Genomic DNA, 27,822 nt, shown 5'->3' with positions numbered 1-27,822 from the left:
GAGCCCTCACCCCACCATGCAACTGTTATGCTTACAAAAAGCACACGAGATCTTTTTATAGGGGAGACGGTAACACGCCACATTTATTGAGAATACAGCAGTTAGCATATGCTTTTCAGTGTCTCTCTTTCTCACACACACACCGTGCACATCGTCCCGCCAGTTGATGTGTATAGTTTCCAGTCCAGAGTCTGGATCAATCTAGTGGCCAGCCAGATTGGTCGCAGAGGGGAGCCGGGCTCTGTCGGTCGCGATCCAATGCTCCTGGAGTTGTGGCAAGACGAACCCAAAGTTCCATGGCAAAGCATCCTGTTCTTACAGTCCCTTTTCTCTGTTGAAGTCTATGGATTTTGCTGTGTCATTTATGACCAGTTACTCCTTAATTGGTGTTATCTTTTAATGTTAACACTCCAAAGCACCTCCAGGGTCATTCTGTCCTGGTTTTGATTTAATCAATTATCTTGTCTTTAGGGGTGCCCATCTCCACCACAGGGTTGTCAATCTGCCCTTCCTCAATTATGGATGTGCGTTGATGGTTCTCTGGTGTCGTTAAGTCTCTTCACTCCTTCTTCCTTGACCATCTGACTTTAACAATGGCCTTCACACCGTATCTTTTCCTGATGCATACACTCCTCGTTCACACAAACAGTCTTTTACAGAGACCTTCAAAGGTAGACAAACAGCAGTGTTTTATGTTGAGCAAAAAAGACATTGTAAATTAAACCTTACTAAATCTTGTGACCAAAACAGTTCACATTGGGGCCCAGGGCCTTCAACTTGCCTCTAACCTCATTTACATAGACACAGTACAAGATCCTGTCTCTTACTAACTAAACCTTAAAACAAAGAAATGTATATTTAACTAAAGGGCCTAATTTGTAATGCATATAGGAAACAAGACCCCATAGTAAACATTGTAACTTATCCTAAAACAGAGGGTGACCATAATCAGCCGTAAGGATTGTTCTGGTCTGTCCCTGCCTTAATTAACATCAGTACAGACACTGGCAGTCTGTCAGATGTGTTCGGTCTACCAGTGTCCCAGAGGGTCATTTCTTTCTGCTATTCAAAAAGGGTGGCTGCCAGGATGATCAAATCATACATTCATACATTTAATACATACTATATTATTATAACCGTCAATCATTATAACTTCTAATACAAATATAAAATCCTACTCCTACACAACCTCATTTTGGATTGGGACCCTCAGCGTTACAATACCATGACATTTATGATTTTTAAAATCCGATGACCATGAGGGACTATAAGCAAGGCTATGTTTTAGTCATGGGTATTTTTCGTAAAAGTCATGGACAGTAAACAAAAATTCATGGCCAGTGACCTGTCCATGACTTGTACTGTATATCCCCGACTAAAACGTGAGTGCTCATCGGGGGAGGCGAGGGCCCGGGGGTACCACAGGTGCTTTTGGATGGGGGAAATCATGGCCTATGGGCGGAGGCAGTGCGCGGAGCCACCTGGCTGCACCTCCGCCTAGGAGCCAGATATGCTGGCCACTTCCAGCTTCCCTCTCCCCGACCCCCACTCCCCCGAAGTAAGAGCTGCCCAGAGCTCTCATCCCTCCCACACCCCAATCCCCTGCTTCATCCTTGAGCCCCCTCCCACACCTGCTGGGGCGGTGGGAACGTGGTCACCTGAGGCTGGTCCAGGGGTTGCCCAAGCTGCTCAGGTGGCCCCTGGGCCAGCCACACCAGCTGATGCAGAAGTCACGGAGGTCCCAGAAAGTCATGGAATCTGTGACTTCTGTGATCTTTGTGGCAGACATGCAGCCTTACCTATGTTTGTGGTGGAGGAACTCATCTCTTCCATACTGGCAAGCACTGAAACAAGGAATCAGTATGTCACTTTAGCCTTGGGGACAGTTGTCTCTGTAGTCTGCATATAACAGGATAAGATAATTTTTGAGTCCTTGTTTTATACAAGCTTTTCTAAATAAATATTTTTAGCGATGTTACAAAAGCATGGGAATTTCTCTCCTTTATTTCTTTTTAATTCTCTTCCTCTCTGTTTTTTACTGGCTCTAGTCTATTCAGATTCTTTTGTCCATCACTGTGATTTCTGAGCATAGTTAACATGTCTGTCTTTGCCTGCCTGTTTGTGTCTGTCTATGGTATCTATGTGTACTGTACACAAAATTAAGAGTTTCATCTTGTCTCTGTTGAAGGGTGTATCCTCCCCCATTCATTACTTTTATACTGCATCACTAAAAAGGTCATTTTTGATAGTTGTCATCTGCCAGGCCATTTTTCTTCCACACTCATTACTGAGGGAAAGCTTGCGCAAAGGAATGTTTTGCATTTTGTGTCCTAAATGTAAGGCAGGTGGCATCCTGGCAGTACGGAATCCCACAGCTAAACACCCTCCACGAAGACAGTTCTATCGCTAGCCCCTGAGAGTTTCCACCTGGGGATCAGCAGGTGTAATGTCTCTGATGTGTCTGCTGCTGAGGTGGGGTGCTGAAGAAAGGTTGCTCTAAGCTAGCTAGGTTCTAGCCATTTAAGACTTTAAAGATTAAGACGAGGACTTCGAGGTGCACTGGGTTGGAGAGCCAGTGTAGAGCACTGGTGTGCTGTGCTCTTCCTGCTCTTTCTTACCTGCTCAATGGACTGCTGCATGTTTAAGCAGCTGACATGTCTGTAAGGCTTTCCCAGTCCACCTTAGATGGTGTGTTGCCAAAGTCTGCCACGGCAACAATGAAAGCCTGGATCACTGTAGGCGGGTCCTCATTTTGGGTCTTTTTTCATCTCCCTTTCCTTGTTTACTCCTTTATTGCTCCTTATCTGATTCTTTTATTCCCCCTTCCTCTCACTGTCTTCCCCTCCTAATCTCTGGTGTAATTACCATCATTTGCTTCTTCCTTTCAGTGCTTTGAACCCCTGCTGCTCTTCTCTGACTCTCCTGTCTCCCAACATATTTCACTTCATGTGCAGCCTGACTACTAACTGAAATTGACAAAGTGTCAATTTCACTTTTTGCTGCCCCATTCCATCCAAGGACAGAGAAAAGAGAACAAGAGGGATGGAGTACAGTATACTTAAATGCTATCTTGTTCCGGTATGGAGTGAAACCGTAAAGCAGACAGGGAGGAGATTCTTTGCGAGCCAAGTCAGAGAGCTTACTTTGTTTGTCACCTTCAGCCATGTGTTCAGGTCTTTGCTGCCTCTCCATCCTTCACCACTCTCTTAGCCCATGTGATTAACTCCCAGGCTGGGGCTCAGGGTATGTCTACACTGCCCATGTTACAGTGCGGCCGTGGCTTTATTGCCGAGGTAGAGCTCTCCTGGTGATGATTTAAAAAAAAAACAAAAAAAAACAAAACCCCCACCCCGAATGAGGTGTGGTAGCTTTATAGCATGGCTCCCGGCGATAAAGCACTGTCTATACTGGCGCTTTTCAGCACTAAAACGTTTGTCACTCATGCCTGGTCTACACTACGCGTTTAAACCAGTTTTAGGAGTGTTAAACCGATTTAACGCCACACCCGTCCACACTAAGAGGCCCTTTATATCAATATAAAGGGCTCTTTAAACCGGTTTCTGTACTCCTCCCTAACGAGAGGAGTAGCGCAAATATCGGTATTACGATCATAGAATCATAGAATCTCAGGGTTGGAAGGGACCTCAGGAGGTCATCTAGTCCAACCCCCTGCTCAAAGCAGGACCAAACCCAACTAAATCATCCCAGCCAGGGCTTTGTCAAGCCTGACCTTAAAAACCTCTAAGGAAGGAGATTCCACTACCTCCCTAGGTAACCCATTCCAGTTCTTCACCACCCTACTAGTGAAAAAGTTTTTCCTAATATCCAACATAAACCTCCCCCTCTGCAACTTGAGACCATTACTCCTTGTTCTGTCATCTTCTACCACTGAGAACAGTCCAGATCCATCCTCTTTGGAACCCCCTTTCAGGTAGTTGAAAGCAGCTATCAAATCCCCCCTCATTCTTCTCTTCTGCAGACTAAACAATCCCAGTTCCCTCAGCCTCTCCTCATAAGTCATGTGCTCCAGCCCCCTAATCATTTTTGTTGCCCTCCGCTAGACTCTCTCCAATTTATCCACATCCTTCTTGTAGTGTGGGGCCCAAAACTGGACACAGTACTCCAAATGAGGCCTCACCAGTGCTGAGTAGAGGGGAATGATCACATCCCTTGATCTGCTGGAAATGCCCCTACTTACACAACCCAAAATGCCATTAGCCTTCTTGGCAACAAGGGCACACTGTTGACTCATATTCAGCTTTTCGTCCACCGTAACCCCTAGGTCCTTTTCTGCAGAACTGCTGCCCAGCCATTCGGTCCCTAGTCTGTAGCAGTGCCGTGTATCGGATTAGGGTTAGTGTGGCCGCAAATCAACGGTATTGGCCTACGGGCGGTATCCCACAGTGCACCACTGACCGCTCTGGACAGGAATCTGAACTCGGATGCAGTGGCCAGGTAGACAGGAAAAGCCCCGCGAACTTTTGAATATCATTTCCTGTTTGCCCAACGTGGAGCTCCGATCAGCACGGGTGGCGATGCAGTCCGAAATCAAAATCCAAAAAGAGCTCCAGCATGGACCGTACGGAAGTGATCACTGTATGGCCAGACAAATCTGTTCTATCAGAGCTCCATTACAGAAGATGAAATTCCAAAGCATTTTTAAAAAATCTCCAGACAGACGCCATAGCAGGGACTCAGCGCACTGCTGCGTGACAAGCGTAACGGAAAGCCAAAGAATCAAATGGACGCTCATGGAGGGAGGGGGGACTGAGGACTCAAGCTATCCCACAGTTCCTGCAGTCTCCGAAAAGCATTTGCATTCTTGGCTGAGCTCCAAATGCCTGTAGGGTCAAACACATTGTCCGCGGTGGTTCAGGGCATAGCTCGTCAATTTACCTCCCCACCCCCAGAAGTAAAAGGGAAAAAAATCGTCTCTTGACTCTTTTAAATGTCACCCTATGTCTACTGAATGCTGCTGGTAGACGCGATGCTGCGGCACTCAATTGCAGTATCCTCTTTCCCCCTCGCTGGTGGTAGATGGTGCAATATGACTGGTATCCGTCCTCATCATCAGCCCGTGAGTGCTCCTGGCTGGCCTCAGGTGAGGTCGGCCGGGGGCGCCTGGGTAAAAACTCCTGATCATTCCCAGTAGATGGTACAGAACGTCTGGTAACCATCTTCATCGTAGCAATAGGGGGCTGAGCTCCATCAGCCCCCACCCTTCATGTGTAAAGAAAAGATTCTGTACTGCCTGGACTATCACAGCAGCGGGATGCTGGGCTCCTCTCCCCCACACTGCTTAATGTCCTGTCTGGACTATCATAGCAGCTGGAGGCTGCCTTCCCCTCATTTTATCTCACTAACAAGTCACTGTTTCTTATTCCTGCATTCTTTATTACTTCATCACACAAATGGGGGGACACTGCAACGGTAGCCCAGGAAGGCTGGGGGAGGAGGGAAGCAATAGGTGGGGTTGTTGCAGGGGCACCCCCTGTGAATGGCATGCAGCTCATCATTTCTGCAGGATCTGACACGGAGCGGCTGTGCTCTCTGGTTCTCTGATACACTGGTTCTCTAGTACACTTGCCCCATATTCTAGGCAGGACTGATTCTATTTTTAGATACCATAAAGGAGGGATTGACTTGGGGAGTCATTCCCATTTTTGTCTTTTGCACCCCCGGCTGATCTCAGCCAGGGGCACCCATGGTAGCAGCAGACGGTACAGAGCGACTGATAACCATCATCTCATCGCCAATTAACAATGGCAGATGGTGCAATATGACTGGTAACCATCTCTGCTATCTTGCAAAGGCAAATGAATGCTGCTGTGTAGCGCTGCTGAATCGCCTCTGTCAGCGGCATCCAGTACACATACGGTGACAGTGACAAACGGCAAAACAGTCTCCACGGTTGCCATGCTATGGCGTCTGCCAGGGCAATCCAGGGAAAAAGGGCGCGAAATGATTGACTGCCGTTGCTTTCCCAGAGGAAGGAGTGACTGACGACATTTACCCAGAACCACCTGCGACAATGATTTTTGCCCCATCAGGCACTGGGACCTCAACCCAGAATTCCAAGGGGCAGGAGAGACTGCGGGAACTATGGGATAGCTACGGAATAGCTACCCACAGTGCAACGCTCCAGAAATCGATGCTAGCCTCGGACCGTGGACGCACACCACCGAATTAATGTGCTTAGTGTGGCCGCGTGCACTCGATTTTATACAATCTGTTTTACTAAACCGGTTTATGTAAAATCGGAATAATCCTGTAGTGTAGACGTACCCTCGGGGATGGTTTTTCACACCCCTGAACGACTAAAGTTTTAGCGCTGAAAGTGGCAGTGTAGACACAGCCTCAGTCTTTGCAGTAGAAAGCTAACGCTTGAAGAACATTATTACCACCTGTGGCTGTGTGCTGTTGCCTGTGGGATGGTTGTATTGTATTTCTCACTCACCCAATTTATGGATCACAGTTCCTAGTCTGGCGGTGGCAAAGCACACATTAGAGATAACGGCTCCAATTCTAGGCTGTGTCTGAGCAGCCTTCAGGGAAGGGGTTTATCCTTGGGCCATTCTGTCACAGTGCCTATTGTAAAGTAAAACATTCTCAGGACTGTTCTACTTTTAGATTGCTCTTTTGGGGCAGGAACTGTCTCTTCTTAGTGATTGTACAGCACCAACCACAATGGTGCCTAGACAGGTTGTGGGCGTTGGGCAGCATCACAATATAAATGTTTAATAATAATAATCAATCATATTCTGTGCTGGCTGCCAAAAGTCCCCACGATACACAGCAACTCTGTGTAAACTGGAGCGTTCCCCTGCGGAGGGGAATCTTCCATGAGCTGGTTTATTGATGCTTTACAGACTATCCTGCTGCTTTTTGTACCCTTTGCTTGTACAGTGCACAAAAATGTCATGGGTATTGGCCTCTGAAAGTCCATCCAGAACTGCCTGGAACAGGCTAGAGAGAGTGACTGGAAATTAAAGCTCTGATTTGCTTTATGTGGTAAAGGGAATTATTTCATAGTTCAAAACAGCGAATGATGCAACTCACTATAATCCCAGAAAACCTGTCTCTCTGATAGTTCAGTTCCGCTGAGAGAGAGCTCTGCCTTCCTGAACTTACACGCTTTAAAATAGTCTGAACTAAGTGAATGTTCTGTATTTTGTGCTTACAGCAAGAGCCAAGTCAGCTATACACCACATTAAGCATTATATTTGAAGGAGGAGGGTGGCCAGATGCTGGTGAATAAACACAGACCTTTTTATTTTAATCAACTGTTTGATTTGTAATAATCTATTAACTCAAAACTGATGGAAGAGGGAGGTGTCTGGAGCAATCAACGTCAGGTAGAGAAGATTCTCCTTTAGATTATTATAATCTGTGAAGTTGAATAAAACTGTTTCAGGTGATTGAGTGCCTTAAAAATGTTTGAAAGTGGAAGGGCAGCTCTGAATAGGAAGACTACCTTGTAAATAAGATTTTAATGTAAGTATTTGAAGTGTGTGTGAAAACAGCCTTAATAACTATCTGAACAAGTCAATGCCATGACGCTAAGTACTTATAGACTTTCAACAAGATATTTGAAAAGGGATATTTGACATGCTTGTTTTATGTCTGTTTTCCTAAAGGAGTTCATTAGACTGGGCAGTCTTAGTAAATTGTCTGGAAAGGGTTTACAGCAGCGGATGTTCTTCCTGGTAAGTGACAAGAACAGTTTGTATTGAACATAATGAAGTACAACTGTGTTTAAAAAACAAAACAAAAAACAAGTGAAGTGAAGCAAATGTGCCGTGGCACGATGAGGAATGCTTTCTTGTCCAGCTGCTTAAGAGGCGTGATGGCAGAGGGTGGCAGACCTCTTGAGTGCACTGAATATTACAGGACATTATGCATTTGTTAAATCTGGCTGAAGGAGACAGACCCACTGATATTAGTGTAGTCCAGGGCAAAAATGCATTGAGCTGGGAAGCCACTGGACCATGAGTTCAAATGTCACCTCTACTGACTTCTGTTTATATTTTCTTGCACTTCACAGCCCTTTAAAGGTTGGGGTCTGAGGCTTTGATCAGTAAAGGCCCTCCCATTGTATAAATAAGTAGAGAGGTTACACAAGGTCACCTCAGGCAGAGTTGGTAATAAAACCTAAGTCTCTAGGATGGCAGACCCAGGTGTTGTCCACTCATCCACACTGCCTTTCAGATTGGATGTCCCAAATAAATATGTTTTATCTATCCTGTCATTAGCCAATGCACCTCACTCCCACTCCAGAGCCTGGATAGAACCCAGAAGCCCTAATCTCCAATATTCTACTCATGTCTAGTAAATAGTTGTGTAACCTATTAGCAAAGTGTGTGTAAGACTCCCTCTAGTGGCTGATCCACCTGTAGGGATAGCAATCATTCCTGTAGCTAAGTGGCAGAGATGTGTGTGGGGATGGGGAGTGTTTAAAAGTCCAGGGTTCAATGTCAGGGATCTTTATGGTTGAATATGATAAAATTTGATTTTTCAGTTTTCTTTTTTAAAAACTGGTAAATGAGAAAACATTCTTTTAAACAAATTTTATAGTTACAATCTATCAATTATATTTTGGCATGCAACAAAATACGAGTGGTCATTTGTCACACATTTTGACGTGGTGACCCACATGGGCAGTCTTTAAGATTAGGAGGTATGGTGGACAGGCTGCTCCTGAATATCCAGAATAATGGCCAATCAGATGTCTTCAGAGGGAAAGCTCTCTTTTGGGGCGGACATGCTCATCCTTCCTAGCAAGGGGCTGACTGGTAAGCCTGCTCCTTCATAAATCAGGGTAATAATCCACCATAACTCCCCCAATGCACAGGAACCAACAAACACTATTTCTAACCTCAGTGCATTGGCTCATTAGCATTCTGAGGGCTGAGATCCCAAAGTGCACTGGGTCACCAGGAGACCCGAGAAGAGAACTACAAGTAAGCGAGGAACTGGGCGAAGTTTCCTGGCACCAGCTGCAGAAGGAGATCATGTGGAGAATGGGGATGATCCTGGGAGTATTGTGTGGAACCTGATATTTTCATTTAGATGATAGTCACCCAGATATTAGGACTCTCATACAAACATTATTCCAGTACTTGACTCTCTGCCCATCGTTACTGTTTGACCTTTGCTTTATAGTTTAACATACTACTGTTAATCTAAATCACGTTCCTTCTTGCTTTTTAGTTTAATGATGTTTTGTTGTACACAAGTAGAGGCCTGACAGCATCAAATCAATTTAAAGTCCATGGACAGCTCCCACTGTATGGCATGACAGTAAGTACAGCACTACCGTGGGAATTCAGTGGCTCGGGGCTTTAATGGTATATGTAGCATGTCACTTGTTTGACTCCTACCCCAGGATGGGGGAGACTGTTACCTCCATCTCGTGTCTGTTCTGTGGTTTATTTGAAATGTGTTGGTTGTCTCCATCAAGTTCCCAGTGGGTGCACCACAAAAGCCATCATCATGCTTAGCAGCCTCAGCAGAGGCAAATCGGGGCCTGAATGGCCATCTCAGCCCTAGAGATGCTCTCTGGTTTAAGGTTGAGGTGCATTGGCAGCAAGTGATGCAGCGGCTCTTGTGTCTCTACTATTTAGCAGAGTGATGAGTTGCTGCAGTGTGGCCATAAAGAGACTATCACTACAAACTGAGTAGGACACAAGGTTGATGCACCCACTTGGCTAGTAGCCTAAGATAAAGGGTCAGGTACTTTCCTTTATTGCAAGAGATGCAGAAATGCACCTTAACAGCACTGGACTTTGAGGCTGCATGATGCCTCCTGGAGCTCTCCAACATGGAAGAGGTGTGGCTAGTATGTCACTCTTTCAGGCTCACCCTATGTCTCCTTCAGCCTTTAATGCTCCTAGATTAGCACAGTCCCTGATGGGCACAGCTCTTGCTTGTGTCCTCCATTTCTTATGCCTTTTCCTGTCCAGCAGCCTCACCCTCCCACACTGGGACAAAGCACAGGTTAGCCATTAATGTGTTGTCAGTAGCATCTCGTTGTGTTAAATTGGGAAGCTGGCAGAAAAATCCCGAACAACATACTGTAGTTGTTCTTATTTTCATCACCACTTTGTTTAGTGTGTTCTATGTAAAGGTACTTGAGGTCTATGTACAGAACTCTCAGCTGTTACTGTCTTTGAGATTATTTTTTTAAATTTCTTCCTCCTTTTTGGGGTTGCATTAATTCCTTAATTCTGGAAGTCTGTATTTACTGATCCTAGGACAAAGCATGATTGCCACTGTGGCTGGAATTTCCTTAGTATTGCTGTTACGTTCCAAGTTTTGTCTAGTATTTTCAGGAATCCAGGCAGGCACTGATGTGTTCATCTGGCAGAGCCCTGTTCATGCACAGTGTATGTTCTTCAGAGATTCCAGGCTTGCATGTGTCAAAGAATTACCTCTTCTTATCTTGTGTGTGTGTGTCTGTCAGTGTTCTGACTGAAAGAAGGAAAATGACTGTACGTCAGTAAACAAAACAGCCTTAAGTAATTACTGCTCTAAAGCTGACTGAGTGGGAGAAATAAAGAGTCAATCCTATGGTGATCTTTTCCTTGCCACCCACTACACTTCATTTTTCTCATTGCCTAGCCCTATAGGATTACTTATAAGCTGCTTTTTTATTTTTTTCTCCATTTCCATGTTTTTGAATCTCTGCTGTATTTTCCGGTCTCTCCCCTCCCACTGTTCCAATCCATAAAATCTGTGCTTCCTACAGTCTGTGGCTAATGCAATCTTACAATGTATGAACCTTTGTCTCCTAGATAGAGGAAAGTGAAGAGGAATGGGGGGTTCCTCACTGTCTTACACTACGAGGTCAACATCAGTCCATCATTGTTGCTGCAAGGTAATTCATTGGAAATGCATGTCCACAAGCCTTTCACACAGTTGTGCAGGAAGCACAGAGAAGATGGATAGAATTTTATTTTAATTTGCTCTTAAAATCATTCTGCACAAAAGTGCTTTCTGCTGCATGAGTAAGAGGCTTGCTAAAAATCTGAGTAAAACAGAATCATAAATTAGACCAGGGGTAGGCAACCTATGGCATGTGTGCCAAAGGCGGCACGCGAGCTGATTTTCAGTGGCACTCACACTGCCCGGGTCCTGGCCACCGGTCCGGGGGGCTCTGTGTTTTAATTTAATTTTAAATGAAGCTTCTTAAACATTTTTAAAGCCTTATTTACTTTTCACACAACAATAGTTTAGTTATATATTATAGATCTAGAGAAAGAGACCTTCTAAAAAAATTAAAATGTATTGCTGGCATGCGATACCTTAAATTAGAGTGAATAAATGAAGACTCGGCACACCACTTCTGAAAGGTTGCTGACCCCTGAATTAGACTATTATGTAGCAACTCTGATTGTTTTATCCAATCCAAACTTCTTAGAATCAGAAGAAACAGCCTAGTCAGACAACTGTAAGCATGAGAAAGTAGATTGGGTACCAAACTCAAATTGTGATTAGCTTTTAAAGTGCCTCTCAGCCTGGCTTAAAGCGAATGAAACCTGGATCTCTGTTCTTAGTACCCGTGCTGAAATGGACAAGTGGACTGAGGACATACAGATGGCGATAGATCTGGCAGAGAAAAGCAGTGGTCCCACCCCTGAATTACTGGCTAGTAGTCCACCTGACAATAGTAAGTAGTGTGTGAAGAGGAGCTTTGTACCCAATAGTCACTAAAATTCAGAGATAATGAAAAGAAAACGACCTTTGAAATACAGTGCTGCTGTATCACATTACCTCAGCGTTATGAAATCTGCTGGCTGAGGGTGCAGTCAGGCTACTACCTTAGAATTAGGTTCAAGTTCCAGTTTAATGCTTTTTATTGAAGTTACCACTATTTCAGTTCCTTTTGTTTTAATTCAAATGTATAGCAGTGAAACTTAACTGAAATAAGATAAGTGACTGTAAAACTGTTCTTGACCATCATGACGTCAGGACATATTATACAGCAGTGCCGGTCTTAGGGAAGTTCTGTTTCACAACATTTAATACAAACAGAATTAGAGACCAAGTAAAATACCTTAGAGAGTGTTGGATGTGTTAGCCTTTTAAACAAAATTGCCCTTTTAAAGCCTGTTATTTATAGAAGACTGTTGACTAAAATCTGTTCAGAGAATTGTAAAAATATAAACCTCTTAGCCGCATTGGACCTTCATGTTTAATAATTTTTCCAATCACGTATGTTGCAAGAAAGATGCTTTTTCCTGAATTTCATAGAGTCTCCTGATGAAACTACTGTAGACCAGGAATCAGAGGACGATCTCAGTGCATCCCGCACCTCACTTGAACGTCAGTCCCCACACCGTGGCAACACTACGGTGCACGTCTGCTGGCACAGAAATACCAGCGTTTCAATGATCGACTTTAGTATTGCTGTGGAGGTATCTGCCTCAGAACAATCTGAACTGCAGCTCCAGAGAATGTCTCTTCAGTGACTATTTCTTTTTACTCTAGACATTGGCCGCCACTCATTAAATTCAACACCCCTTTATTTGCTTTTTGGAGTTTCAACACAACTGCACCAGTGATCCCCTTCTCTCAGTCAGATAACAACAATAGTTTGGCCAAAATGTAAACTTGGATGATTTATTTAGCAATCTTTTAAAATCAATTTGATTCTACTTTCACAAAAATAACCTGCATTTTTAAATGCTAACTTGATGTTGAAAGTCTAAACTTTCAGATCACACCAAAGAAAACTCCCTTTGAATATTTTTGTTTGCTAATACCTATTGATGACTTAGTAGTGCTGAAAGGACATTGTCTCTGGCCTCTGCAGCCTTGTTTCTTGGTTTTCTATACTTACTAACTTTCTTTACTTTAGCCATCTTTCTCTAGGACCTTAATGTGCTCACGGCTTATTTTTCTCTGCCTTCTTTTTTATTTGCACTTTCCACATTACAGAAAAAACAATGTGATTTTTATTTTGATCACAGCTAAACCAATTTCATACAAAATGTTAGGAGTCATAGAGGAATACTAACTAGAAAGGCCTCAGGTCTTAGAAATATTACACTTAATTACTTTTGTAGAATGGCTGAAATATAAACAAGTCCTTTTTCGAGTTTTAAATGTATTTTAAGAAGTTCATGAGTAATTGAAAAAGGATGTAAGAAATTTTGCTTATGGGTTTTGCTTAGGTGTTCCCTTGTAACTCACTCCAAAACAGAGCAGAGAATGTAAGCTAGCTAGGAAAGTAAAGACCAGAGGGAGTACTGAATGCTATTATCTACCTACAGACCTCTTGGAAATTATGTTCATGCTCAGAGAAAAGAGTTAGGGAAAACTTAAGTAGATTGTAAATTGGTTTAGCTTCTTTAAGGCAATGCTAGGACACCCATTTCATTGGAAAATGCCTCTAGGTTGCTCTACCTATGATGATCTATGGGCCAGGGACTATGCATACGCTTTATCTGCAGTGTCTTCTTAAGCAATACTCTTCAATTTACAAGAATAGAGTTACAGCTAATGTAAAAACTTTCAAAAAAATAAATTAGGCTAATGTTCACAATATTCATTTCTAGCTCTATTTTGAAACAGGCTGAAATGCCAGAAATTTGACTTGATACTATTGCCCTTGTACTAGAAAACCTCCCAGGTAGGTAATTAACCCATCTACCCACCAAAAAAATAAAATTGAATTCACAAGAGCTTGATTCTGCCCCCTAGGCTTGTTTTCCTAGGACATCAGTATAGTATGTACTAAGTAGATGATATACTAGGCAGTACATAGCATGTAGCTGAGTGTGGGGCAAGCCAAGACACCTGATGTTAACACTTCCATGCATTTGTTAATATCACCTTAGTGTATAAAAGCCATTTCTCAAAGCCAATTTAATAAAATTTGATTTAATTTTCTTAACAATTTTAATGATAAAATATTTAGTTATGTTTTGAGGGCTAACTCTCCACTGCACTACTTTTTCCTTCCCATGCTTAAAATGTTACTAGCAAACAGTGGAGACTAAACAATCTAGAGGCACATGTCATCGTGTATACATACATCTTCAGTTGCACAGCTGTTCCCATCCTTGGCACATCACTCTGTGGATGGCTTTCACTTAAGCATTATCGTTTATTCTCTTTCTGTGTTTCTCCCTCCTTTCTGTCTTTCTTGTGGTAGAAGATCCTCTAACTGTCAGTGACTGTTCTTCCCTACCTGCTGGACTGATCAGTGATCAGCGGCCTGTTTCCATTTCATATGTCTGCTGGTACCGAATGCAAAGCCTGTCCTTTTATGATATCCTCCAGAGTAATGAGGTAACAAAAAAAAATAAGGAATACAATTGTGTGTAATTTAGGTCAAACACAATTTTGAACACAATCCAATTTTAAAACTGAAGAGAGAGGCTAGGATGGTTTAAAACAAGATTTTAAAAATACATTAAATGTAAACCCAGTGCAGGAAAGGGGGTGGGGGAATGTCAAGAATACTTTAACATCATTCTTGGTAAAATGTGTTTTACCCGCTGGTTGTTTTTTTTCGGCTAGTAGCAGTTAACCAGGGCTAGTAGAATTAAATAGTCATTGCTCCAAATTCAGGGGTTAATTGACAGTATTATGTATTGAGGACTGTGCAATATTTAACATTATACAGCTGTACAACTACGGACACAGTGTTGTTGAATGTTAGTTTGAAGCTTATTTTACAGGCAGAGAATTGCTCAGCTGGTACACTAGTACCACATCTGCACTGTAAGGGTATTGCACAATCAGTTTCCAGGGTGCTGAATCCTTCTTGGGTGCCGTAGCAGCTTTGTTCTAGGTTTAAAAAGAGCAGGTAGCAGTACAGTATGCAGAAATACTGTAGGAGCCACAGAGCTGTGGAAGAGAGCATTGATTGTACATGTATCTGTGGGGAATGGATGGGCAGAAATAATAGGACAAAAGATAGAAAGAAAAACATGACAGTAGAAACACTGTCTCTTGTTAATTATAAAAGGGAAGCAGTATCTGAAAGAGCCTCCATTCAGGCACTGTGAAGTGGAGGAGGACTAGGGGAGGCTGAGTCACCTAAGCAAAGGACATAGGATGACATTAAAAAGAAGACAAAGGAAATCTGTTGAATTTCTCATTATTAAAAATCCAATTGCTTCTAGCACCATGTAGGGCCCAGGGAAAGAATGTGACATGCAGGCTGGATGAGAGGTGGTACATTAGGCTCCTAAAAACAAACTGATAAAGGCCAAGAATTTTTTTTGAAAGTTATAGTAGTTTAAGACCTGTGCAAAAGAGGTAAAACATTATTTAAAATTTAATTGGTTTTGGTTATATTTCATAGATTCTGTTTAGTTAAAGAAAAATGTAAATAGCTATTAATAACTGTACACGGGGGGCTTAATGCATTAGTGAAGAAAACTGCCCGCCTCTAATTGGCCTCTAAAAGAATACTAACTAGTGCACTAGTTTATAAGTAATTAAAAACTTAATTGAAATGTATCAGATTAAGCTATCCCATCCAACAAAAGGGTTTCTGCATCTAACAAGGTAACAGCAGATCATTTTTCTTATATAAAAAAAAAAATTATAGACAAGCCTCATTTAAAGAATTAGAGGGATTTCTGATTCTGAAAGTTTAATACCAAGTTTAATGACCAGTAGGAATAGTATATTAATTTAAATAGAAAAGTAAACATTCTTTACATGAGGTTTGGCTACTTTCCATCATTGTTTATGATTTGGTTGTGCATGTCTATTTTACTACTTTCATCCATTTCAGAATCAGCTCTCTGGAAACCTGTTAAGAAAATTCAAGAACAGCAATGGGTGGCAGAAGCTCTGGGTGGTATTCACCAACTTCTGTATGTTCTTCTACAAATCGCACCAGGTAAACAAACTACACAGGTCTGAAAGGCTTATGTGTTTTAGAGTATAAACACCAAGATAAGAATTCAGCAAAAATTCTGTTATGCGGCAACAGGGAGGAAAAAACTGACATTGGTCAGGAGCATTATAGGCAGGGCTGGTAGCATAACTATTATTAGTATATAGTTTATGGTACTCTCCCAAATGATGTTAGATATTACTACTCATGGTTTAGTGTGTGGCCTTCTCATGACACTTCTGTGAACACACATTGATACAGTTCCATAGGTATATGCCCTTGAGATTTATAGGCAAGTTAAAAAGTTACAGGTCCCAATCCCAAGAAGCTTAAAATCTAAGTTGTACATAGCAATGAATGCCAATTAACTAAGGTAAGGGGGTTAGACATAGGCATCTAAGGAAGAGAACAGAAACTAATCATGAAATAAAACTATTACTTACCTTACACTAACTGGATCTTCAAGATGTTTGTTTACATGGATCCCACTCTAGGTATGCACATGCCCCAGGTGCACAAAAGGTGACTTTTGGCCAGCAGTGTCTGTTAAGGTTGCCCGATCACCCTGCATGTCTTCATTCTCCTCATCTGAAAGTATAAAGGGGCAAAGCAGCCGCAACTGCCATTCAGTTCCTTCACCAGTACAAAATCCCCAACGGTAGAGGACTCCACTTTAGTGGGAGAGGAGGACAGGTTGTGGGATCCCAGTAGTCAAAACATCTTGAAGTACCACAGTTACTATAAGGAAAGTAACCACTTTCCTTGAGTATTTGTCCACGCAGATCCCATACTAGGTGAACAGCAAGCAGTGGGCTCTGCAAGGTGATGGGTACCAGAGTCCTATTTAAATAAGGACTGTAAGACTGGCCTGCATCTGATATAGAGGCCGACTCTAAAGAATAATGGCTTGTAAAGTATGTATGGCGCTCCAGCTACCCACTCTACCAGATCTCAGGTATAGGGATGCCTCTTAAAAAAGTCTAGGAGGTTACCTGGGCTCTAGTGGAGTATGCCTTGATTTGAGAAGGTGGAGTTAACTTACTCAGTTCATAATAAATTCTAATGCAGTCCAACACCTATTTTGAGAGTCTTTGTGTTGAAACAGCCTGTCCTCTGGATCTGTTACCAAAAGATACAAGTAGCCTTGGTGATGTGAAGTAGGTTTTTTGTCCTATTGAAGTAATATGAGATCGCCCTTAACACAGCCAAAGTGTGGAGTTTAACTTTTGCAGAAGAAGAATGGGGTCTTGGAAAGAACACTGGTTAAGTGAATATAAAATTATTTTTATTTGGAATCCCATGACTGCTTTAGGCAGAAATGTCAGGTGAGAACAAAAAGTAACTATCATCCTTATCTGAGTGATGGCTCCTATGTGTATTCCACTTGAGGTGCACATGTGAGGGGTGTGCACCTGAGACCAGAAGACTTTTCATTAACATGTCATTTGGTCTGTGCCTATACCCTGCACCTCCTTGTGCTCTGAACCAAGGGCATAAGGGCAGAGCAGACTAACTGCCTCTACAGTTACTTTCTACCACTTGTTGTCTGAGATGGAAAATCTCTAGTGTCTGCTTCTTTAGCTAGCATTTTTTGTTTTATTAGTATAAATAGTTCTCCTGTTCTGATAACAGTTTGAATAATTTTAAGGTTAGGGTTAGTTTTTATTGGTCTGAGGCAGTAGCCCCCTCCAGGATTCAAGATCTCTGCATGGTCTGCCCTTCGACTTTCCTGCTCAGTGATGGCCTTGACACTTGTGTATTGCCTGAGGAAAGCTCACATCCCCTCCAAGTCTGCCCTAGATTAGAACAGCCAATAACAGAAGCCCTTTTCTCCCACTAGCTACAGGGGTCAGAAATTAAGGTCCTATGCAGGCCTGGAATCGATGTGGTCCTAGCAAGAGAGGTTCTGATACCATCCACCACTGGTATCAACAGTGCCATCCATTGATACAAAGGCCTTGTTGTCCTTGGATGAATCTGAGATCAGTGGGAACGCTTTGCTGGGTTTATCATCCTCACTGGCTGAGATGGTCACACTATCACCACTGGATGATTATTGACTGTTCCAGGACATCCTAAGGACAATGTTGATGCAAGAACAAATGGGTATAAACTTTAGATCTGTGTATCAACACACAACAGAGACAGCATAAACAAACAGCATCATCCAAAAGGAGATCATGCCTTCATTAGATTGGCAAACACAACTGGATTAAATATGCACAGGCGTTCCATTGTCTGCATCTCTTCCTTTGAAGATTCTGATCATGGATGCTTCCATGCAGGGGTGGGGAGCAAACCAGGACCTACTGGAGAACTGTGGAAAGTGGTCACCTCTTGTTACCCCTTTATATCAATGTGCTGGAAATCCAAGATATTTGGCGTGCAGAGCATTCTTACATCTCTTTTGGGGTCTTGCCATGTAAGTGCTTACGGACAATACTATGCAAATACATTACCTTGACAGGCAAGGATGTTACCCAGGGTTTTACTGAACCCAAAACTCTTGGTAACTTTACTCTTTGTGAGGCAGTGGCAGGAAATAAATCAATTGGGACACAGCCATGTGGCCGATAGGTCATGCAAGCAGGCAAACAAAAGTTCTTTCACTCAAACCTCTACTTTATTTAGTCTCCAGGACTTACACAGGTCCTGCTTAGGAATTTATCATGGAAAGTAGGTCAAGCTATTTTCAGTAAAGAATGTTATAAACAGGTGCAAGGGACTCAGAGAGACTCAATTAGTCCAAACAGAAGTGGCCTATTGAAATGTCAAGGACTGGGGTGAGATCATACTTGGTAAACAAGAAAATGTGGAAACAAAGTAACCTACATCAAGTCTGGCCTTATAGAAATGGATTTAATTGGTGGACAAAATAATGAGGGGATGGGCTTTTCCATTCATCATACCCCTTTTGGCATCTTAAAGAAAGAGACTTTGTGGGGAGAAGGGCAGAAAGAACAGATGGAGGCTACTGAAGCAAGCTTCACCATCATGGCTGCCACCCCTGCCACCTCTTGGGCCCTCACGCTTGTCTCATGCTGATCCTGAGACATGTCCAGACCAGGCCAGGGAAAGGGATCCAGATGACCTCACCAGTTCCAGCTGTATCTCAATCACCATCTAGGATGAAACAGAATTGGACTCAGCAGCAGCAACAACTCATTTCAGCTTTCTTCTTCTTTTACTCAAAAGGACATCTTTGATAGCATGTGGGAGACTTTCAATGAAGGGAGATTTTCCTTCAAAAACTCCCTCCAGCAAAAGCGAATAAGGGATTTTTGTTAAAATGAAAGCCTTATTTAATGCTTTACATTTCAAATGTTTTATCGGTTAAAGATACAGAAAAGAAGAAACAAACAGCTAAAAGATATTTTAATGGTGTATTTGCTATGGTACTAAGCAGGATATCAAACCCTGGACCTTGTTTAACACTGTTTAATGTTGGACAGTGGCTGGGTTATATGAACACCTTTGATTAATGTGTAGACTGAATTTAGAGGGGCCAATCAAATGCAAGCTTTGGCAGAGTGGAACTCAAGTCAATATTTCAGTAAGACTCCTCTTTCTTACCTCCAAGCAAGGATACTGCTTGCTAGTCACCAAAAGTGGAATCAGTGTGGACAACCACTCAAATTCTAGTTTTTCAAGATGTTGTATACACAGAGTTCGTGACCTGCTCTCTGGCTCTGCTACTCGCCATCCTGAAACGTTGGATTTTTACTACTAAAGGAATTGAGAGATAGTTGAGACCATCCTGCCCCTTAAATGCTCAGTTACAGGGGTTGTGATGGCTCCCAGGGCACAGGCATGTCCCCAATTGACACTATTTAATCTTGCGCACGTGTGCACCAAGTGTAGCAGCTGTGTGAACAGCACAAGAAGAATCAGTTAGTGTAGTGGAAGTAACCATGCTTTATCAATACCCAGGGCTCCAGAGAGACTGATAAGTCACTGACAAGACAGAAATATCAAGTAGGGGAGATTCAAGTTCCAGCATAACCATCAGCTCTCCAGATGCAGAAAAAGTAGTCAGTGCTAAGGTTGACAGTACCCTTGCTTGAAACAGTAGTGGCTTTAGTACCAGAATAGAAATAGGGGCTGGTGTACGTCTCTTGTCAAGGTGGGGAACTGGAGCAACTGAACTCAATGATATGGAAGAGAACAGTAGGGAGACGACAACTGTAGCTAAAGGGGAATAGTGCCAGAGGCCAGTCCTATGGTAGTTGACTGGTATATTTTCACTTTCTAACCTATAGCAAGGAGGATGATTGAGTGCCAGGAGCAATGCTCCTTTTCTACTATGGGCACTAGGAACCAGTGACTGACCTGAGGCATTCAGTACTAAAGCAGCAGCAGCCATTGAGGAGCCAGGTCTTCTTTACTCCCAGCTCCTGAGTCTCTTCAGGTTAACCTCACAGGCAGTTGAAGCACTAATTGAATATAGCTCTGAAGTTGGTAGGAGCTTCTTTCTGACAAGGTCTCAGAACCTAACATCCCCTCTTCATCACATCCGCTAGCAAAAGAAAATTTAAACAAGCCCCTCACGTTTTGGGTGTGTGTCAAAAGAGGCTTTTGAGACACGTGCCTCTGCAAGGTAGGCAGTTATAAACACCTGTTCTGACAGGTTTTAGAGCCTGGAGACTTGGCCACTGGAGCAGTGACTCAGAACCAAGGTAAATTTCCTAAAGCACTTAATAGTTTTTTAGCATAAAGAAAAAAGCTTAAACTAGACCAGGAACAATAAGAAATTGCTGTAGCCACAGGGTAGCAAAGGAGTGAGACATTCCATTTGGACATGAGGTGTTTAGGGATGTTCTACCCTTTATGCCCTTGGTTCATAGAATCATAGAAGATTAGGGTTAGAAGGGACCTCACAGAAGGTCATCTAGTCCAACCCCCTGCTCAAAGCAGGACCAATCCCCAGACAGATTTTTACCCCTGTTCCCTAAATGGCCCCCTCAAGAATTGAACTCACAACCCTGGGTTTAGCAGGCCGATGCTCAAACCACTGAGCTATCCCTCCCCCTTGAGGGACTCAAGGACATGCAGGGCACACGTATGGCCCTGACAGCCAAAGGACTGTTATCTAGTGCATAAGCTCCTAGAGAGGACTCCATGTAGCCAAATACTCAAAGAAGAAATGCTTGTTACATCCTGTAGTTACCTTTGCAGGTGACAGTTCAATAGGATTTTTACATCTAGAAAGTAGCATCAAGTTTCCTTGCATCACTTAAAAGCTGAGTTCTCTTTAGAAACAGCTACTGCACTCTATTGCTGCTAAACACCCTTTGTTGGGATGAGGCTATTTGAGCATAATAAACCTTTTGCAGAAAAATAAACATCATAGCTTTACAAAATGCATAAGGCCCTCTTATTTAAGATAGGTTGCATGTAGCAAGAATGGGGGATTAGGTTTAGTACTGTAAGCAAGTGAGTGAATGTTAATTTTGACATTACACAGTATAGATTTGTTCTCATGAAGTAAAGCCACATCAGTGCAACATGACGTGTTGATAAAACAAATATTTTTCCATGTAAGTGTGGGCAATTTTTTTTTTTGTTTCTATAGTTGAAGTTTTGTGACCCAGAGTGCACTTGATGTCACAGCATTTTTCATCTTTTGTTTCTAGGACAATCATCCTTTAGCCAGCCTTCCTCTCCTGGGGTATTCACTTACCATTCCTTCTGAATCTGAGAACATTCACAAAGATTATGTTTTCAAGTTACATTTCAAATCCCATGTATACTACTTCAGGGCTGAAAGTGAATACACATTTGAAAGGTATGTCAGTTTTCTGCGAAGTGGTGACTTTGTGCTAGGTCAAGCCTGCACAACTCGTAAAGTGGCAAGGGCCATATTACTCCAAAGAAAACAGCTGAGGGCCGAACACCGCCCCCCCCCCCAACGCTACCTACCCCACGGAAACAAACCCTCCTTCCCTAGCACTGCCCCGCCAAAACAGCGGTATTGAACCTTGGTAATATGTTATAGCAAGCCCCTAAGGTAGTATAATTAAGGTAAAAGAAAAATGTATTTTTGCTAGAATAAGATCTTCCCCCCAACTTTGTAATCAACTGCCCTGTTGAATGAATGAGGTGTGACTGAGGAAGGCGTGGAAGGCAGGCACCTCCAGGCAGCTGCAACCCTTGGAGAGGGGCTGGGAGCCAGACCAGATCAGTAGAACAGGTCAGCCACCGACTCGTAGCTCGTCTCCTCAGCCCCCCGCTCCCCTCCTCAGCCCTCCCTCTGCCACTGCCTGCCTCCTCAGCCCCCAACCCCCCATGGCTCACCTGCCCCCCCACCCGCCTCCCCTGCCTCCCTGCCCATCCCCGCGTCCTCAGCCCCCCACTCCGCTGGCTCACCTGCCCCCCCTCGCCTTCTCAGCCCCCCCCTCCCCAGCTCACATAGTCACTCCCCGCCCAGTCACCACCTCAGCCTCCCACCACCCTGGCCAGTGATGAGCTGCCAAAATCTAAACAACCAGTTCCCTCTTCACCTCACAAGGGGGTCCTGGAACCCCTGCCCCTGACTGCTCCCCACCACCCTCCCCCTCCTTCCTGACGGCCCCCCTGGGACCCTTGCCCCCATTCAACCCCCCCCTGTTCCCCACCCTCTGACCTCCCCGACCCCTATCCACCCCCCACCACCACCACCCCCACACTGCCTGGAGCACCAGATCAGGCTGAGCTCACAGCCCCCCCACTTCCCATGAATCAGCTGTTGGCGTGGGAAGCAAGGGGCAGCTTTGCGCTCAGGCCCGGGGGAGGTAGGTGAGCTGGGGCAGGCAGCGGTTCCCCTGTTCTCTCTCTCACACACTCTCTCTCTCTCTCCCCCTCCCACCCCCCTCACCTGCTGTGGTGTGGGCGGCCCCCCGCCACAGCTCTGTCTCTGCCTTGCTGGGCCTGAGCACAAAGCTGCTGCACCGCTTCTCTTCCCTCCCAGGCTTCCTGCACAAACAGCTGATTCGCAGGAAGTAGGGGGTGGGGGAAGGGAATTTAGGGGAGGAGGCAGAGCAGAGGTGAGCTGGGGCCAGCTGCCGGCTTACCTGCCCCCCAACCACTGCCTGCCTGCTTGCCTCCTCAGCCCCCCCTCCCTCACCTGCTGCTTGCCTACTCACCCCCCACCCCCCAAGCGGGCCGCATGTTGTGAAGGCCTGTGCTAGGTCATTCCAATGATGTTAGGTCAAATGCAAGCAAAGTGAACTGTTGCAAGACTCAATACAGCCACCGCCTTCATTATGGTTAGAATATTACACTACTTTATCAAATTGAAGATGCTGTAGCAAAGTAGGGTACCAGGAGGCAGCAAATGGGAGCTAGTTTTCTGAGCTGCCAGACATGTTTTGAGCAAAAGCTCTGTTCACCAAACTTCCAGTTAAAAACTAACTTTACTTTTATTTCTGGTATGTAAATGAACTATCTGGCTAAATGTGCAGCACCAACACATGCAGGGTAATGTGCATTTTATTTATGGAGTATAAAATAGCCATCCACCTAGTTACATGTATATTGCACAGCTACTGAATGCTAGCTAAGCTGCCTTCACCCCAGATGTATCTCTTGTTTTATAAATGCTTTGGGGCAAGGATAATCTTGTTTGTACAGTGGGGTTCTGGTCCATGGCTGGGGCTCCTAGGTGCTATGATAATGCAAATAATAATATTAGTTGCTTCACTTGCTATACCAGAGGTGAGCAAACGCTCCTGCCCTGCCCCTGAGCTCCTGTCCTGAGAGGCTTGCCCCTGGCCCCTCCCCCACAACCTCAGCCATGCTCTGGGCAGTAGGGCTCCGCACTCTTGCTGGTGCTCAGTGCTGTGTGGTGGCGTGACTGGCTCCAGCTGGGCAGCGTGGGAAGGGGTGTGAATAGGGGTCGGGGCAGTCAGAGGGTGGGGAATGGGGGTAGAGGTCCTTGGGGGGCAGGGGCCAGTTGTTCTGGAGGCAGTCAGGAATGAGAGGAGGTGTTGGATGGGGCAGCAGTCCTGGGAGGTCAGATGGGGGTGGGGGCTAGGGCATATCAGGCTGTTTGGGGAGGCACAGCCTCCCCTAACCAGCCCTCCATACAATTTCAGAAACCTGATGTGGCCCTCAGGCCAAAAAGTTTGCCTGCCCTTGTGCTATACGCTACACAGTTTTGCACACGCCACAATTCCAAATGAGAGACAGGGTGTAAATAGGCCAGAAAACTGGTACTAACCTCAACTCTCCATTGAATTTGCTTTCACCAAGAATAAACTTAATTTGGCTAAAGCAAAGATGATGTGTGTAAGAAGATGATATGTGAACCAGCAAAGTTTGGAAGTGCCTCATTTAAAGCATTATATTGTTAATATGAATTTTTTGTGTCTAGTGGGCTGAATATGTCATGGTGTTAAAAAAAAATCCCTTAAATTGTTCTAATACCTGAGAATTTACCAACCAAACATTGTTTTTTTTTCTATAGCAAGTACTTTTTCTCTATAATACTGCTTCAAATTAACCTGGCTCAATTGGTGATGGGACTCACAAGATACCTGTCAGAAGGAGAGCATGTGTTAAAACCAGTTCACTACTGTAAATTGGGAAGAACATCCTGCAAATAAGAATGGACAATATAGTGTAGTTTAACAGCGTATGTTTTCAGAAACCCTTCCTTGGCTATTTACCTAATTTTGTCTTTCCCCCACAGATGGATGGAAGTGATCCGAAGTGCCACTAGCTCTGCCTCACGCACCCGTGTTCTAAGTCATAAAGAGTCTCATGTGTATTGATGGCTAAACACGCACCAAGCTGACCGTTCTAGCAGTTGCTGCTTTTCTAGAGGACATTTGAATATATTTTCTTCCTTAAAATTTAGTACAACTGTTTAAAAATACCACAAATGGTTTTGCAGCAACTTTCATTGCATCAGCAAAGCTGTTTAACCTTAAGTCTTTCACACCTTCCAACTAGTTTCATGTCCTGTATTTTTTGTCATTCTGTGTGCTGTTTTTTAGCTTGTGCCAGTATTAAAATATTGTCCTTATTCGAGTGCCAAATGCCAAAAGACATTTCCTTGCCTCAAAGATTGCACCTGAAAAATAATACAAACTAATTTGTAACTTCACAATCTCTAGTGAGGCAAATGCTATTTCCTCTCTTTTCATAAACTTTTTTTAACATGACTATCTGTAGACTGCTGGATTTTCACAGTATACACAGTAAGCAGTCTAACAGCAGTGAGGTAATTTTCAGATTTAATTTTTCAATCTTTCTACATACTATTCAAGGAATTACTAATTTTCTATCTTAAACAGTTTACAGCTCACCAATCTCATTTTATTTTGGGGTTACATATACCTGTAGTATAAATTTATCTTGCCTTTTTCTGGGTGCAAGTTGACCAAAATTGTGTGTCTGTTAGTTTTGAACAGGGAATACTACTTGCAAGATGACTAGTTTTAAAAATGATCGGTGCAATATTATTTGGGCTATTAATGTACTGTGAATGGTGTGTACAAGGAGAAATTAAAGGCTGCTGTGGTGTTTTGCTGTTTGTTTTACAAACTTGACAAAACCTGTATGCTGCAAGAACCACAGCTATTTGTGACTGAGTAAACTGAAGAGTGTTTTTGGTAATTAAAGTGGACTCAAACACTATAAACTGATGGTACTACTTTCCCAAGCTTTCATGATGCCTGCATCTGAGTGCAATTGTTTCATTTTTCACGGAGGAGTTGTAGTGGTCTACAAACTTTTTTAAAACTCTAGTCCCTCTAGAGCGGTACTACTACTATCTCAACAGATTGTGACTTTGTTATATATAGAGGGTGAAAGCTATACACATCAGCTGAGACATTTACTCCATTTGCCATAATTATCTATCTAACAACATTTTTGGATCATCCATTAGTCCAATCAGAATTTGTCAGGAATCACTCTATAATATAGACTGATCACTGTAAACATAAGTTCAACCTACTAAACACACAGCTCTATCCCAGTTAAGGGCTCCTTTCAGGGAACACTGCATGAAGCCAGAGAGGCTTGGATAAATATGGGAACCACAAAGAAAGGAGTGGGGATTATTCTACCACTTTTTTTTTATTGTGTAGCTACTGGATTTGTTAATCATTTGTCCTTACACTATGTATAAAATGGTTTAAGTATTGCTCACAACAAAAGGGAATAAAATACCTCACAACACAATCAAGCATACTGCAATTTCAAGGCAAAACTTTGTCATTTGTCTTTTTTTTCCTAAAAACTTCAGTGATCTTTTAGTGCTCCCAAGAAGTACCAAATTGCTTTCATGCTGAAAAGTTATTTAGATTTAATTTGTACACCCATGTGAACATTTTAAAAAATAAGAGACTAACAGTCTTCTAAATCCTTATTATATACACAACTGGGTCCTTTTGAAAATCCCACCCAAGTGACTTCAAACTACTAGCCCTGATTGCGGAGAATAGTATGATTGAATAATTTCAGTTTTCCAGATTTATAGCAGAAGGCAGTGTTAGTTGCAAATATAACACAAAACTGATAAACAGCTAGCTTGTGCAAGAGTCTGTGGTATTCTCACTGCCAGGATGTTATAGGCCTTGGACTTGTCTTTTTTGGCATAAATTTCTTAGGAAACTAGAGATTTTTTTCTATTTGTTAGTAGACATTCACATAAAGAAATAAGTTCAAATAATGCTCTTTACTTTCTATTTTATAATCTTACATTTCTAAGGAGCTAGCACTATGTAAATAAAATTGTGATTTAAAGGTTACTTAAAATGTATTTTAACTACCCTGAAAAAAGTTTTTATTGAGTGCTAAACACTCAAAGTGATAATTCAAGCAGTTACCTGTGCTTTTCCTTAGAGACAATTACCTTTAACATGCTCGATATGTGGAACAGCTCAAAACTTTATCTTACTGTAGTGGATAATATTGAATTATTGTACAGACTGAGTACTAAAAATATTACAGTAGATATGTTTACAGCTAAAGGTTGTTGATTTGTTAACTATATTTAGTTAAACCATTTTAAAAAGGTTGATTCATATAAGGGAAAAAATGCAAGAAAATTTTAGAACAACTAAGCCACAGAGAAACACTTGGGAGAACCTACAGTACTGACTCTCTGTTAGATTGATCCTGCCCCCCAGTGTAGACCAGGCCTAAGATACGCAACTTCAGCTACGAGAATAGCGTAGTTGAAGTCGACGTATCTTAGATTGACTTAGAATCACTTCGCGTCCTCGCGGCGCGGGATCAATGGCTGCCACTCCCCTGTCGACTTTGCTTCCGTCTCTTGTCGAGCTAGAGTTCAGCAGTCGACGGGAAAGCGATTGGGGATCGATCTACACTACACGCGATAAATCGATCCCCGATAGATTGATTGCTACCCGCCAATCCAGTGGGTAGTGTAGACGTACCCTTACAGACCTAGAACAAAGTGAAGAATACTCACCAACCCTAGGGAATCTGCAAAGAAGGTGCATTGCAATGTCCCAGAATTTATTTGAAATGTGAATACGGGTGTGTAGTGATATGAAACAGGGAATAAATAACCAAACATAGACTGGTGAATAATCAACAGCAGGTTTGAAAAATCCAAACAACATTTTAACACAGATTAGCAAACAGCAAAAAGTATTGCTGGGACAAATTAGGTAAGGGGTGAGAGAGATTCTAGGAAGTCTTTAGTACTGATACTTTTAAAACTACAGTCTGGTATAGTTCGGAAGGTTTAGTACCTTTAAGAATACAATGACACTAGCTTTTATTTCAAGAAACCACAGCTCAAATCCACCACTAAGATTGCTATAAACGATTGAGTGTCTAGGACATTTATATATACACACAATACTGTAGATAGACCAAGTGTGCGCTGTCAGCCACCTCATTTTAAATTTTCTACTTTCCAGTGGTCATCTTTCCCCCTTCAAAGATAAGATGTATGTATGTATGTTGAACCACTTTGCTGTCTGAGTTTAAAAACTCTTTAATTG

The 27,822-nt window shown here is 43.0% G+C and overlaps 1 protein-coding gene across 5 annotated transcripts in view; it reads left to right on the top strand.

Annotated features, from left to right (window-relative positions):
* The window catches only part of FARP1 (FERM, ARH/RhoGEF and pleckstrin domain protein 1), a 327,115-nt gene extending 301,638 nt beyond the window's left edge, over nucleotides 1-25,477 (top strand). For all 5 annotated transcript variants that reach the window (XM_045009291.1, XM_045009283.1, XM_045009266.1 and 2 more), the window contains 8 exons: nucleotides 7,638-7,706; nucleotides 9,211-9,300; nucleotides 10,794-10,876; nucleotides 11,556-11,668; nucleotides 12,253-12,416; nucleotides 15,755-15,862; nucleotides 21,493-21,644; nucleotides 24,528-25,477. In XM_045009291.1, coding sequence (XP_044865226.1) covers nucleotides 7,638-7,706; nucleotides 9,211-9,300; nucleotides 10,794-10,876; nucleotides 11,556-11,668; nucleotides 12,253-12,416; nucleotides 15,755-15,862; nucleotides 21,493-21,644; nucleotides 24,528-24,609 — 861 coding nt within the window. In that variant the 3' untranslated portion in view covers nucleotides 24,610-25,477. The remainder of the gene's footprint in view (nucleotides 1-7,637; nucleotides 7,707-9,210; nucleotides 9,301-10,793; nucleotides 10,877-11,555; nucleotides 11,669-12,252; nucleotides 12,417-15,754; nucleotides 15,863-21,492; nucleotides 21,645-24,527) is intronic.
* Nucleotides 25,478-27,822: the final 2,345 nt, after the last annotated feature.

Source organism: Mauremys mutica, chromosome 1 (assembly GCF_020497125.1).
Source record: "Mauremys mutica isolate MM-2020 ecotype Southern chromosome 1, ASM2049712v1, whole genome shotgun sequence".
Taxonomy (NCBI): domain Eukaryota; kingdom Metazoa; phylum Chordata; order Testudines; family Geoemydidae; genus Mauremys; species Mauremys mutica.
This window is presented reverse-complemented; position numbering and strand designations above follow the sequence as displayed.